General features: G+C 46.8%; 1 protein-coding gene across 2 annotated transcripts in view; it reads left to right on the top strand.

Moving 5' to 3' along the window:
* ccnf (cyclin F) overlaps positions 1-13,694 on the top strand; it is an 81,190-nt gene extending 67,496 nt beyond the window's left edge. For both annotated transcript variants that reach the window (XM_038820152.1, XM_038820151.1), the window contains exon 17: positions 11,556-13,694. In XM_038820152.1, coding sequence (XP_038676080.1) covers positions 11,556-12,040 — 485 coding nt within the window. In that variant the 3' untranslated portion in view covers positions 12,041-13,694. The remainder of the gene's footprint in view (positions 1-11,555) is intronic.
* Positions 13,695-14,393: the final 699 nt, after the last annotated feature.

Below are 14,393 nucleotides of genomic sequence, written 5' to 3'. Positions count from 1 at the left end.
CTTGTAAAACAAAAAGCTGCAACCGTTTTATAAAAAAAATAGCGGCTGCACTGCGCATGTGTGCCTGATGATCAGTGCACATGCGCGCCGATCATCGTGCACGCATGTGCAATGCTGGCAATTTTTTTTAAAAAACATGTTAGCGGCCGCTTGCAGCCAGCGTTATGAAAAGCCGGCTGCTGCGCGGGGATTTGCACGATCGGGAGCGCCGTGGACAACAGCTCCATGCCCCCAACTTTGAAGAACACTGCCCTAAAATAAGAATAAATCACGTACCCCACTTAGAACATAGAACAGTACAGCACAGAACAGGCCCTTTGGCCCTCGATGTTGTGCCGAGCAATGATCACCCTACTCAAACCCACGTATCCACCCTATACCCGTAACCCAACAACCACCCTCCCCCCTAAACCTTACTTTTTAGGACACTATGGGCAATTTAGCATGGCTAATCCACCTAACCCGCACATCTTTGGACTGTGGGAGGAAACCGGAGCACCCGGAGGAAACCCACGCACACACGGGGAGGACGTGCAGACTCCACACAGACAGTGACCCAGCCGGGAATCGAACCTGGGACCCTGGAGCTGTGAAGCATTTATACTAACCACCATGCTACCGTGCTGCCATGCTGCCACTTCTCCCACCCTATCCCCAATTACCCGTATACGAAATTCCCTGTCCTTATTTAACAGTACCATGCCTCCTATTCCACCCCTCCCCCCCACTTTTTCCCTTTCCCCCCTTACTGCTGATGTTCAGTTTTTGCTAAAGAAATAGATGAATGGTTGCCAACTCCGGGCGAATCCCTGTATTGATCCTCTTAGAGCGAACTTGATTTTCTCCAGACTGAGAAACTCTGCCATATTGCTGACCCACACTCTTGATTTTGGGGGCTCCGAGTCCCACCATCTCAGCAAGATCCATTTCTCCCCCCCCCCCTGCCCGCCACACACACATTGCCCCCGGATCTTCCGACACCCCAAATATTGCTAATTCTGGACTCTGAGTTACCCTACCTTCCAGGACTTCCAACATAACATCTGCAAATCCCTGCCAGAATTCCCTCAGTTTCGGTTATGCCCAAAACATATGAAGGTGGTTGGCCGGGCTACCCCCACACCGCCCACAACTGTCCTCCACCTCCTCGAAGAACCTACTCATCCGAGCTACCATCATGTGGGTCCTGAACTGAATCAAGCTGAGTCTAGCACAGGATGCGGATTCATTTACCCTTTTCAAGGCTTCTTCCCACAGTTCAGTTTCCAGCTCCCCTCCTAGCTCCTCTTCCCACTTCCTCTTCACCTCTCTGATAGGGGCCCCTTCCCACTCTTAACAATTCCCTGTATATGTCCAAAACCTTCCCACCTCCAACCCCCTATTTTTGACAGCACTTTATCCTGTAACCCCTCAGGGGGATTTGGGGAAAGCTTGGGACCTGTCTCCGTACAAAGTCCCGCACTTGAAGATACTGAAACCTGTTCCCACCTGACAAATCAAACTCCTCCTCTAATGTCTCCAAGGTCGGAAATCCCCCCTGGATGAATAGATCCCTAAACCTCTCAATCCCTGCTCGCTGTGATACCTTAAAACCCCCATCCAGCCCCCCGGGACAAACCAGTGATTGTCACTTATCGGTGACCACACTGACACCCCCTCCAGTCTCGTATGCTCCCTCCATTGCCCCCACACCCTCAGGGCTGCCACCACGACAGGACTTGTGAAGTACCGAGCCGGCACCGTCAGTAAAGCCAACAGACTCGTACCGTTGCAGGATGCTGCCTCCATCCGCTCCCAGACTGACCCCTCCCCCACTACCCACTTCCTGACCATCGATACATTGGCAGCCCAGTAATAGTTTAGAAAGCTCTGGAGAGCCAATCCCCCTTCCCCGCGGGCCCATTTCAGGAGTGTCCTTTTTACTCTCAGGTTTTACCCACCCATATAAACCTCAATATCACCACAGTGGTACTTGAAAAAAGCCTTTGGGACAAAAGTCGGGAGACACTGAAAAAAGAAAAGCAGTCTCGGAAGGACAGTCATCTTCACCGTCTGAAACTTCCCCGCCAGTGTCAGTGGGAGCATGTCCCATCTACAAAACTCCCTTCTCATTTGATCCACTGCTTTGTCCAAATTTAACTTGTGAAGCTGCCCCCAATCCGTGGCCTCTTGAATCCCCAGTTACCTAAAACTCTTCCCAACCACTTTAAACTCCTTCAGCCTCCTTTCCTGCCCCGTGCCTGAATCACGAATATCTCACTTTTTCCCACATTCACTTGTAGCCTGAAAATCGCCCAAATTTTCCTAATACCTCCATGATTTAGGTCACCCACCACCACCGGGTCCGTGATATGGAGCAACAAATCGTCCGCATAGAGAGAGACCCTGTGCTCCACCCCCCCCTCTCTCACTATATCCATCCAAGTATTCCCTGCTCTCAGAGCCATTGCTAAGGGTTCTATGGCCATGGCAAACAATAATGGGGAGAGCGGGCATCCCTGCCTTGTCCCCCGACAAAGACTAAAGTATTCTGACCAAACTCGGTTCGTTCTTACATTTGCCACCGGGGCCTGGTACAGTAGCCGGACCCACTCCACAAATCCCTGCCACCCAAACCTGTGTAAAATATCCCATAGATACTTCCACTCCACTCGGTCGAAAGCCTTCTCCGCGTCCATGGCAACTACTAATTCAGCCTCGCGCCCCTCAGCTGGCATGATAATTACATTAAGAAGCCGTCTAATGTTGGATGCCAAGTATCTGCCCTTTACAAATCACGTCTGATCCTCCCCAATTATCTCTGGGACACGATCCTCTATTCGAGTGGCCAGGATCTTTGCCAATAACCAAGGACCTCCAACAGCTCCTCATTTACCTTCGGGAACTCTAGCCTCCCCAGGAATTGATTCATGCTCTCTGCCCCAACCGGGGGTTCCGACTGATATAGCTGGCGATAAAATTCCCGGAACTCTTCATTCACCGCCCCCGGGTCCGACACCGTCTTCCCCCTCAAATCCTTTACTTTCCCTATTTCTCACTGCCTCCTGTTTCCTCAGCTGATGTGCCAGTATCCTGCTAGCTTTCTCCCCATGTTCATATATTGCCCCTTTTACCCTCCTCAGCTGACCCTCCGCCTTTTCTGTGGAAAGGAGCCCAAACTCCATTTGAAGTCTCTGACACTCCTTCAGTAGCTCCTCATTTGGAGACTCAGAATATCTCCTGTCCTCCTGTAGGATTTCTCCTACCAACCTGTCCAGCTCCGACCGCTCAGTTTTATCCCTGTGGGCTCGAATCGAAATACATTCCCCTGCAATGACTGCTTTCAGTGCCTCCCAGACCACCCCAGCTGCAGTCTCTCCCATGTCATTGATTTTTATGTACCCCCAAATGGCCTCTCACTCGCTCACAGATCTCCTCATCCGCTTACAGCCCTGTATCTAGTCTCCACTGTGGGCGTTGGGACATTCCCGTGCCTGCCCGTAGGTCTATCCAGTGTGGTGTATGATCTGAGACCACAATTGCTGAGTACTGTGTCCTCAACCCATGCTAACAGTGTTTTATCTAGCACAAAGAAATCTATCCTGGAGTACGCCTTATGTACATGGGAGTAGAATGAATATTCCCTGCTCCTTGGTCTCTCAAATCTCCACAGATCCACCCCTCCCATGCGCTCCATGAGCCCCCGCAGTTCCTTTGCCATTGCTGATAGCTTCCCCGACCTAGCACTTGACTGGTCCAACCTCGAGTCCAGGACCACATTAAAGTCACCCTCCATGATCAGCCAGTGCGAGTCAAGGTATGGGATCTTCCCCAGCACCTCCCTGATAAATGTGACATCATCCCAGTTTGGGGCATACATATTCACCAGCACCATTGCCATTCCCTCTAGCTTCCCGCTCACCATTATAAATCTGCCTCCCAGGTCTACCTCCCCACCTCGAATGTTGCCTGTTTATTAATCAGGATAGCCACCCCCCTTTGTTTTAAAGTCCAATCCTGAATGAAACACTTGCCCGACCCATCCCTTCTTTAATCTAATTTGGTCTCACAGCTTCAAGTGTGTCTCCTGTGAGACACCAGGTATTCTCCCCCCCCCAAAACTTCGTCTTTCCTTTCCTCATCTCTCCCCCCAATTTTCTCCTGTGAACCAGCTATCCAGCTAGCTCAGCATCTCCCATCTCTGGCATCAAAGAATCTGACAGTCGGCAGGTTAACACAGTAACAACAATCCCAAAAAGCAAACCTACCATCCCCCAACACGCAGGCAACGAGGCAAACCCCTCCCGCTTTAACCAATTCTTATCAGTCCCATTACCTTCAAACAGAATCCAACACTCGAGAAGAATCTTCAAGCAGCTTAAGCGAAATTATGCATGCACGAATTAGCCATCCTTCTTGCAGAAACTAAAACACCCCATTGCATCTTAAAAGTTCTTCCCTCTGTGATCCAGAACATAAAGCAATAAATCAAAATCAAATTACACAAGGAGAGGGAAGAAAAAATAAATAAAGCACCAAAACCCGAACATTCCCGAACATCGCAACTTAACTCTCAGAATTAAAAGACCGAAATTTTAAGCAAGACGTAGCAAAACACAGAATCATTTTTCTCACCTCCCCGCCATCCTGTCCTTTCCCCTAAACTCAGACCTGTTTAAAGTCAGTTTGAGTTTATAAATCGTTACACCAGATTGCCAGGTTCTACCCCTCCCCCTTTGACCGATTCTTATCAGTCACATCACTTTCAAAGAGAATCAAACACAATAGATGAAGCTTCAAGCATCTTAATCAAAATTATGCATGAAAGAATCAACCATCTTTGTTACAGACAATAAATCAAAATCAAATTACACAAGACGGGAGAAAAGGAAAGAGAGAAAAACATTTAAAAAAAAATAAAACACCCAAACCCTTTTCTTCCCAAACATCGCAACTTAACTCACAGAATTAAAAGCAGAACACACAACCATTTTTCTCTCCTCCCCGCCACTCCATCCCTTCCCTCAAACTCAGCCCACCACAGTTAGAAGTTAAGTGTCCTTAAACCAGATTATTGTCTTTCATGAAAGTAACCACCTCTTCCGGAGAATTAAAGTACAGCTCCTGGTTCTCGTAGGTCACCCAAAGACGCGCCGGGTATAACAGTCCAAGTTTAATGGGCACGATTCTCCGCTCCCCACGCCGGGTGGGAGAATCGCGGGAGGGCCCTCCGACTAATTTCACGCCCCCCGCGATTCTCCCACCCCCCGCTCAGAAGAATCGGCGCTTGCCGTTTTTCACGGCGACTGCCGATTCTCCGACCCGGATGGGCCGAGCGGCCTGTCGTTCGTGACCGTTTCACGACGGCGGCAACCACACCTGGTTGCTGCCGTCGTGAAATCGCCATGAGATGCCCATTTTGGGGCTTGTAGGGGGCCTGGTGGGGAATGAGCACCACGACTGTGCTCGGGAGGGGACAGGCCCGCGATCGGTGCCCACCGATCGTCGGGCTGGCGTCTCAATCGGACGCACTATTTCCCCTCCGCCGCCCCGCAAGATCAAGCCACCACGTCTTGCGGGGCAGCTGAGGGGAAAGACGGCCACCGCGCATCCATGGGTTCGAGCTGTCAGCCGTCGTGACGTCAGCCGCGCAGCGCGGGTTGGAGCAGGCCAACCTGCGCATGCGCGACTGACGTCACATAGGCGCCGCTGTCGCGTCATAACGGAGTGCCACTCCTAGCCCCCTGGGTGGGGATGAATTCGGTGAGAGGAGCGGGCTCCGAGGCCATCGTGAAAGTCGGCCGAGTTCCCGGGAGCGGAGAATCACGGCCAATGTCTTTCTCAAACAGGGCCGCCTTAACTTTGTTGAAACTTGCTCTCCTCTTTGCGAGTTCTGGTCCCCAGTCTTGGTACACCCGGATCTCTGATTCTTCCCACATGTACCGTTTCGTCTGCCTAGCCCACTTCATGATACGCTCCTTGTCGAGGAATCAATGTAGCCTCACCACCATGGCCTTCGGGGGCTCACGACCCTGGGGCTTACGTACGAGCACCCTGTGCGCCCAGTCCACCTCCAGCAGTTTGTCAAACACATCGGCCCCGACCATCTCCTGCAACATCTTCCCCACATACGCTCCCGCATCTGATCCCTCCTTCCCCTCTGGCAGCCTGACAATTCAGATATTTTGCCTGCGAGACTGGTTCTCCAAGTCTTCCACTTTATCTAGCAGTCGTTTCTGGCTGTCCTGTAGTATGCTAATTTCCAAAGCCATTGCAGTGGACTCCTCTTCTCGTTCAGTCGCCAGCTCCTGCAACTTTAGAATCTCCTGTCCCTGGGGTTCATTTTCTCCTCCACCCGGTCAATCATCTCCTTAATCGAGGCTATCATCAGGGTTAGATCTTCTGTACACTCCTTGCTATGTCGGGCGAACTTCTCATCCAGGTACTCGACCCATTGCTCCCTCGACCAGTGACCTGGCGTGGACACGCTTTGTCTCGTTACCATTGAGCTCGATGACCTCCGATTCTTGCTTTCACTCATCTTTTGGTTCCTCCTCTTTCGACTCTTATTTGGACACAATTCCATAAATTGAGGGTCACCTCCTTTTCCTCTCCCTTCGATCAACTTATGTTGAGAAACTTTCTGAAAAATCCGGCTTAAACACCATTTTAAAAAAAACAATAAGGGAGGGAATGTGCGACCGTTTACTCCACGGCCGCCACCGGAAGTCTCTGAGAGAAGGGGAGACACTGCAGGGGAACAACGAGGGAAGGGTTACATTAGGCTCAAATAATTGTAAAGGAATTTGGTCAGCTCTGAGGGTTGCCATTAAAAAAGTTTTGACTTTGTGACTGATCTTTTCCAACAAGTGGGAATGATATACAAATTGTATGATTTAATATGAGGGTTCTTTTTGTCTTTAGAAGTGTCAAGTTATTTCTTCAAATGATGCTGAAATAATGCACCAGAAAATCTCATTTCAAAGAAAATATTTTAAAAGTCTCCACCATGATAGTCTCCCACTCCCTTCTCCCAGTTTGGTTGCCGTGCTCCCTTGTAGGGATCACAGTTATTTTCTTTGACCCAGTTACATCCACTGGAAAATTAATAAGCTTGGTTGGAAAGGCTGACTATATTTGGCAAATAAGTTTTCTGATTGAATGGTTTGCATTCCAGGGTGCTAAGGGAAGTTGGGTGGAGATAGTGGAAGATCTTATTTATTTATGTATGGGGAAGGTGCCAAATGATTTTAAAATGGCAAATGTGATATCCTTGTTCAAGAAAGGATGCAAGAACATTCCTACTAATATAGGTAGGTCAATTTAACATTGGGGATCATAGAATTTACAGTGCAGAATGAGGCCATTCGGCCCATCGAGTCTGCACCGGCTCTTGGAAAGAGCACCCTACCCAAGGTCAAGGATGGATAAGGTATTAGAGTGGAATCTATTTCCTCTGGCTGGAGAATTTAGAATATGGGCACAGTCTCAGGATAAGGGGTTGCGCATTTCGGACTGCGAAGAAGAGAAATGTCGTCAGAAAGGGTTGTAAATCTTTGGACGTTTCTACTCCAGAGAGCTACACATGCTCTATCACAGAGTATATTTGGGGCTTGCCAAATACTTGCCAATCAGCTCAATCCCTCATTCTGATGCAATTTTTAGGTGTATTTTACTACCCTCCCTCCTCTCTTACCTGTGGGCTCTCTGCTTGAGGTCTACCTTCATGCTTCCATCTCTCCAGCTCTGATCCTTGTGTTGAGTGCAACTGCCGTTACTTCTGTGCTCTTAGGTTTGTGCTATTATGACGATGGATGAACTTTTCATTCTTGGCTGCCCCATGCGTGCATGTTCTCTTAATTGGTTACCTCCTCTTCCTAGGTTTTCTGCATTCACCTGTTTCACCTCAGATTGCAATTTTGTGGAATTACTTCAATACCTTAAGAGTTTATTGCTCAATGTATTTTGAGTGAGGGTGCCTGGAGAATCCCTCTTCCTCCCGCACTCGATAAATGTGTAAAATAATGAGGGTGCAACAGAATTCTGCAGGCCTGTCCTTCTAAAGTAAATGTAGAGACCAGCAATGAGGAAATGGACCAATAAACACTTATTGTACTGTACTCCCAAGAATTTAATGGGAAGGCTAAATATTAAGTAAACCTGATTTGTGGTAGTGTATAGGAGGATTCCTGGAGTATTTGAGCATTTACCAAAGAAAAACATTCAGTTTCTCAATTCTGCATTGTCATATCTGCACATATTCAAGGACAATTGATTTTGGAGCAATAACCAATCCAAAAGAACATTTATTTGCAGTAAATCAGTAGACCTTTGCAATAAAGAATTCTGTATGCCTCTTTACAAATTTCCTCCTTTTATGCACTGAAATTCCTTTTGGGAGGGGAAAAGTGACAGGTTACGGAAACAAAATTAGTAAACAAACCTCGGGGCCAACCACTGATCTGTTTAGCTGAACATGAGGCCTGCTATTTAAGGCATTTTGTTTAAAGCAATTATGTATCGCTATATCCTACCAGGAAGGCGGTACACCAACTGAGACGAGCAAGGGGTGCAGTTTATGAACATGGAGATAAGGCGTTAGCAGGTCAGCTCCGGAGGGAAGCAGCGGCAAGGGAAATTCTTCAGGTGAGGGATAGGGCAGGGAAGTTGGTGGTGGCTCCGGAGCTGATTAACCAGGTTTTTGAGGAGTTTTATGAGAGGTTGTATAGGTCAGAGCCACCCCACGGGGGAGACAGTGAGATGCAGGAATTTCTAGATGGATTGAAGTACCCGAGGCGAGGGGAGGGGGACAGGGCTACATTAGAAGGAGCAATAGTGGAGCAGGAGATAAAGGATGCGATTGGGAGGATGCAGTCAGGGAAGGTGGCAGGGCTGGATGGGTTTCCAGTGGAACATTATAAAAAATTCAAGGATAAGCTGGCACCCCTGATGGTGGGTTTGTTTGACAGAGGCAATAGGGAAGGGGGTGTTGTCACAAACCTTGCGGCAGGCATCGATTTCACTGTTGCTAGAAAAAGATAAGGATCCGACGGAGTGTGGGTCGTATAGGCCCATATCACTTTTAATTTGGACGCAAAAGTATTGGTGAAGGTACTGGTGGGCAGGCTGGAGGAGTGCCTTCCGAAGGTGATAGGCGAGGGTCAGACGGTGTTCGTGAGAGGGAGGCAGCTTTTTGCGAACATTAGGAGGGTTTTGAACGTCGTTATGGCACCGGCGGAAGGGAAGGAAACAGAGATGGTTGTGGCATTGCACGCCGAGAAGGCGTTTGACTGGGTAGAGTGGGGGTACTTGATGGGAGTACTGGAGCGGTTTGGGATTGGACCAAGATTTGTGAACTGGGTAAAGCTATTGTATAAGGAGCTGAAGGCGAGTGTCCGCACAAACAACATCAGCTTGAGATACTTTTCTCTCCACCGTGGGACGAGGCAGGGGTGTCCTATGCCCCCCCCTGTTGTTTGCACTTGTGATTGAGCCGTTGGCCATCGCATTAAGACGTTCGGGAGCATGGAAAGGAATAGTATCGGGGGGGGGGGGGGGGGGGGTAGAGCATAGGGTGTTCTTGTATGCTGACAACTTGCTGCTGTATGTGTCAGAGCCGAGTGGGTCGATAGGGGGAATATTGTAGCTACTGCGAGTATTTGGGTCGTTCTCGGGTACAAGCTGAACCTGGACAAGAGTGAGTATTTTGAGGTGTCTCGGCTGGGGGTTGGGGGGGCTGCCATTCCGTAGGGCAGGGACTTACTTTAGGTATATGGGGGTGCAGGTTGCCTGGGAGTGGGGGAGGCTTCGCAGGTACAATATCACTAGTTTGGTGGGGAGAGTGAAAGCTGATCTGGCAAGGTGGGGTGGTCTCCGTCTGTCACTGGCAGGTCAGGTGCAGGCGGGTAAAATGAATGTGTTGCCGCGATTTCTGTTTATTTTTCAATGCCTACCGATTTTCCTGCCAAAGGCTTTTTTCAGGGAGATTGAGGGAAGGATTACCTCGTTCATAAGGGGAGGGCAGGTGGCCAGAGTGAAAAAGGTGCTGCTACAGAGGGGAAGTCAGGCAGGGGGTTTGGGTCTCCCGAACCTGATGTACTACTACTGGGCGGCGAATGTGGAGAAGGTGCGGAGCTGGGTCAGAGGGTTTGATTCCCAGTAGGTCATAACGGAGGAGAGTTTGTGCAGGGGGTCGGGACTGAAAGCACTAGCGCCGCTCCCGATAGCTCCGAGGAAATACTCGGGGAGTCCAGTAATAATAGCTTAATTGAAAATCTGGAGGCAGTTTCGCCAACACTTCGGGTTGGGGGCAGGGTCAAGGGAAATGCCGATTCGGGGGAACCACAGATTTGAGCCAGGGAGGTGGGATGGAAGTTTTCGGAAATGGGAAGAGAAGGGGATTAAGATGCTAAAAGATTTGTTTTGTAGGCGTCGGTTTGCAGGATTGAGCGAGCTGGAAGCGAAGTATGGGCTGGCGCAGGGGGAAATGTTTAGATACGTGCAGGTTCAGGATTTTGCCAGAAAGGATATACAGAGCTTCCCGGATGAACCGGCCTCCACATTGCTGGAGGAGGTGCTGTCGACAAGGGGACTGGAGAAGGGGGTAGTGTCAGCGGTGTACGGAGCTATTTTGGACGAGGATAAGGCACCACTGAAAGGGATCAAAGCAAAGTGGGAGGGAGGAAGAGTTGGGAGAGGTTATAGAGGAAGGGGTCTGGTGTGAGGTGCACCGGAGAGTAAATGCCTCCACCTCATGTGCGAGGTTGAGGCTGATACAGCTGAAGGTGGTATATAGAGCGCACCTCACGAGGGCGAGGATGAGCCAATTCTTTGAAGGAGTAGAAGATGTATGTGAGCGTTGCCGGGGGGGGGGGGGGGTCCTGCTAATCACATTTATATGTTTTGGTCCTGTCCAAAGCAAGAGGATTACTGGAAGGAGGTTTTTAAGGTAATTTCCAAGGTGGTGCACGTGGAACTGGACCCGAGTCCCCTGGAGGCCATATTCGGGGTGTTGGACCAGCCAGGGTTGGAAACTGGTGCGGAGGCAGATATTGTCGCCTTCGCCTCATTGATCGCCCGAAGGCGGATCCCCTGATGGGATGGAGAGCAGCCTCTCCGCCCTGTGCCCTGGCGTGGCGGGGGGACCTGTTGGAATTCGTGACTCTTGAGAAGGTTAAGTTTGAACTGAGGGGAAGGACGGAAGGGTTCTACAAGTCATGGGCATTATTCATTATGCACTTTCAAGAACTGGATAACATCGCACATTAGTTGGGGGAGGATGGGTTGGAGAGGGAGGGGGGGCTGTGTGTATTAAGGGTGACGATAGGTAATTCCGGATTCCTTTTTGTCATTTGTTCATGTAAACATGCGGGCTGATGTTTGGGGGGTTGGTGGGAGGATGAGATTGTTGTTATTGGGATTGACATATTTGTTGCTGATTATTGTTTATTGTTGGTGGGTGTAAATTTGGGAGAAAATGTGAAAAAGGAGGAGAATAAAAAAAAAAAATTTTTTTTTAAAGTACCGCTATATCCAAGAAGTCTGATTTTAAAAACCATGAAAATGTTCTGTTGCAGTTAGCGATATCAGTGAATTTGAGAATATGGCTACCGTCAGTGGAAGTTCCGAACACTCTTGTGAAGCTACAAGTGAAGAGAGCGAAGACGACAGATTGGTGGATGATCAGTTCCTGCCAGGATCATGGAGACCTCCTAAAGCAAAAAATGAATCTTATTTTAACACAAGTGAATCTGCAGCATTGTGTGTTTTAAGAGATCCTCGGGGGGAGCTTAGCTCTGGATATTCATCTGTGACCAGTGATAGCTCCCCATTAACAAACACTAGACAATCATTACCTTCTACCTCAAGGCTGTCTCCCACAATAGAATTCATAAAGCCAATGCCTTCAGCTTATAGTGCGGAAAACTTGCTTTTAGCTCACGAACAAGAGCCTTTTGGGAGGGAACACAGGTTATCACCTTCTCGTAAGAAGCCTATTAAACGCAAGAATGGAGCACAGCATGACAAAGGTGACTGGAATTTGGGTTTTGTGAGTGTTTGAAAGAAAATTGCCTTAAAGTTTGTGAAAACATTGCTGTTTAATTGGAATACTTTTGATATGGGTAATAAAGCAATATTAGATCTGTACAACATTGTAAGACAACATGGTTTGAACAATGATCTGATTTCCAAATTGGTGTGTACTTTAATTTTCAGTGGGAGATTTAAATTGGCTGCTTTTCTTAACTCCTTGCATGCAGCCAAAATCTGCCTGGTGTTAATGTCTGCCTCTAAATACTGCCATTTCTCTATTCAAGGCACTGAAATTATATCATTGCACTTTGTTTAAAAGCCACTACCTTTAATAGCAATAGATACTGTTAAGGAGGCTTTTTGTCACCATTTAACTTCTCAATACTATGGTAAAAATCCATTGTCTTGGACATTAGACCATGTTTACAGTTGTTTGACAAAGCCACTTAAATCTTTTTACTGGTAATTACACTTATAACTGGATTAAATTAAATACTCCTACAGTATTGCATGTAGCAATAGATGCAGAGAAAATGGGTCTGTGTTCATAGTGTCCAATTTTGTTTTGTAATGGTCAGTTTAGTATTTTGCCTTGGCTGCAATTTTTTCTGTGTGGATAATTTGCATTTGGTTTGGAAGAACTCTGCACCTGGTTAACACAACAGTCACATACTGGAAATGTTACTTTAAATATGTACAGCTTGATTAAATGGGATTCTACTGTGCATTTTTATTTGCTGAAGCCATTGGTGGATTTGGCAGTTAAGTAATTTAAAAAATGAATCACTGCTAAAATTTAAATAGATAGGCAAGCTGTGAAAATAAACTATGGTGCAACAAAATATTTTGCAGTAAAGTTATTCAGGGAATATTTTGCAAAAATAGAGAACTTGTAATTTACAACTTCATATTAAGATTTGATGGATATTGGGTCCTGGGAAACAGGCAGGTGCATACATTAAACTTTTTAAAACTTGATGTGATTATGTTGACTTGAGTACCTTTTATTTGAAATGAATTTCATTTCCGTTTACATTTTCATTGTAAATGAAATTCAGTTATATATTTTTGTAAAAAAAAAAAATGACTGTTTTGTGATCCAAATATTTTTAAATGAATCTGGATGTGAAAAATATGTACGGCACTTGGGGTTTCAACTTGTTGGGAAATCTACAATCATCGTGCTTGAGTTTTTGTTCAGTAAAACCGATTACAGTTTTTTAAATGTTGAATGTATACTGTTTTCTAACATCCAGACATGATTATTGCCAGCAATGCACCACCTCAGATTCAATTATTCCTAGTTGCCTCCAAACTCTTAACTTGCATATCAAGTATTTTGGCATACAATGCTAGTTGTATAGACTCAGTTCTCCAGATCCAAAAGATCTGATTTGATGCATTATGAACGTAAAATTTGGAAGATAATTTTGATGCTGGGGTAACTGATGTAAAAACCTCAAGTGTTACTTGCATTCAATGAATATTTGTAGAACCACGATTGCCTTACTCTGAATGCTTCATCATGAGTATCTCTAGTACTGTATGTGAATACTTAAATGTTTGCAGACACTATCCCTTTCACGAGCCTATAATCTGTATTTAATAAATTGTCGATTAAATGTACAATTTACCTGTATGCAGTGTCATCTTAGTAAAGATACATTGGTCAAAGTGGATAATTAATGTGCTGTTGCAAGTATTGATTTAAATGTAATCTTTCAAAGCAGGTTTGGGAGGCAAGCCTGACATTGTAATGGGATATTTTAATGTTAAATGTTTAGCTGTAATTTTATCTAAAATATATTTAGGGTAGAAGGCGTGTTTTGCATTTTTTCTGCAAAGTGTCTTCAGAACCGAACATATTTTGACATTTGATCTTACTGAGTTATCATTGTAATACTTCCACTTGGACACAACTTTTATTTAAAATTTTATTTAAAGTATAATTCTTTGAGTCTCACTGGCTCGCTATTTTCAGTCAGAGAGTTGAACAATATCTGATTGTATTGTTGTCCATTTGCAGTCTGGCATTCTGCCAAATTTTCCACATGACATTATGGGCGGGATTCTTTGTAGGCTGACGGTGAAATCGCGAGAAGCGATTGGGTGAAGAATCTGTTCCAACGCCAAAGTCGCAGTGGGTGCCAATATCATGCCAAATCTCAATTCTCTGTTACCCTGAGCGGCGTCAATGCTTTCCGGAATGCAAATACAGTAAACACCGTTTGCATGTCATCAGCAGGACCGACCCGGTATTCTCCAGGGTCTCCGGGGGGTTCTCAGATGGGCCTAGTTCCCGACGGCAAGGTTCACTTATATAGAATTTACAGTGCAGAAGGAGGCCATTCGGCCCATCGAGTCTGCACCAGCTCTTGGAA

The sequence above is a fragment of the Scyliorhinus canicula genome, chromosome 15, assembly GCF_902713615.1.
Source record: "Scyliorhinus canicula chromosome 15, sScyCan1.1, whole genome shotgun sequence".
Classification (NCBI taxonomy): domain Eukaryota; kingdom Metazoa; phylum Chordata; class Chondrichthyes; order Carcharhiniformes; family Scyliorhinidae; genus Scyliorhinus; species Scyliorhinus canicula.
This window is presented reverse-complemented; position numbering and strand designations above follow the sequence as displayed.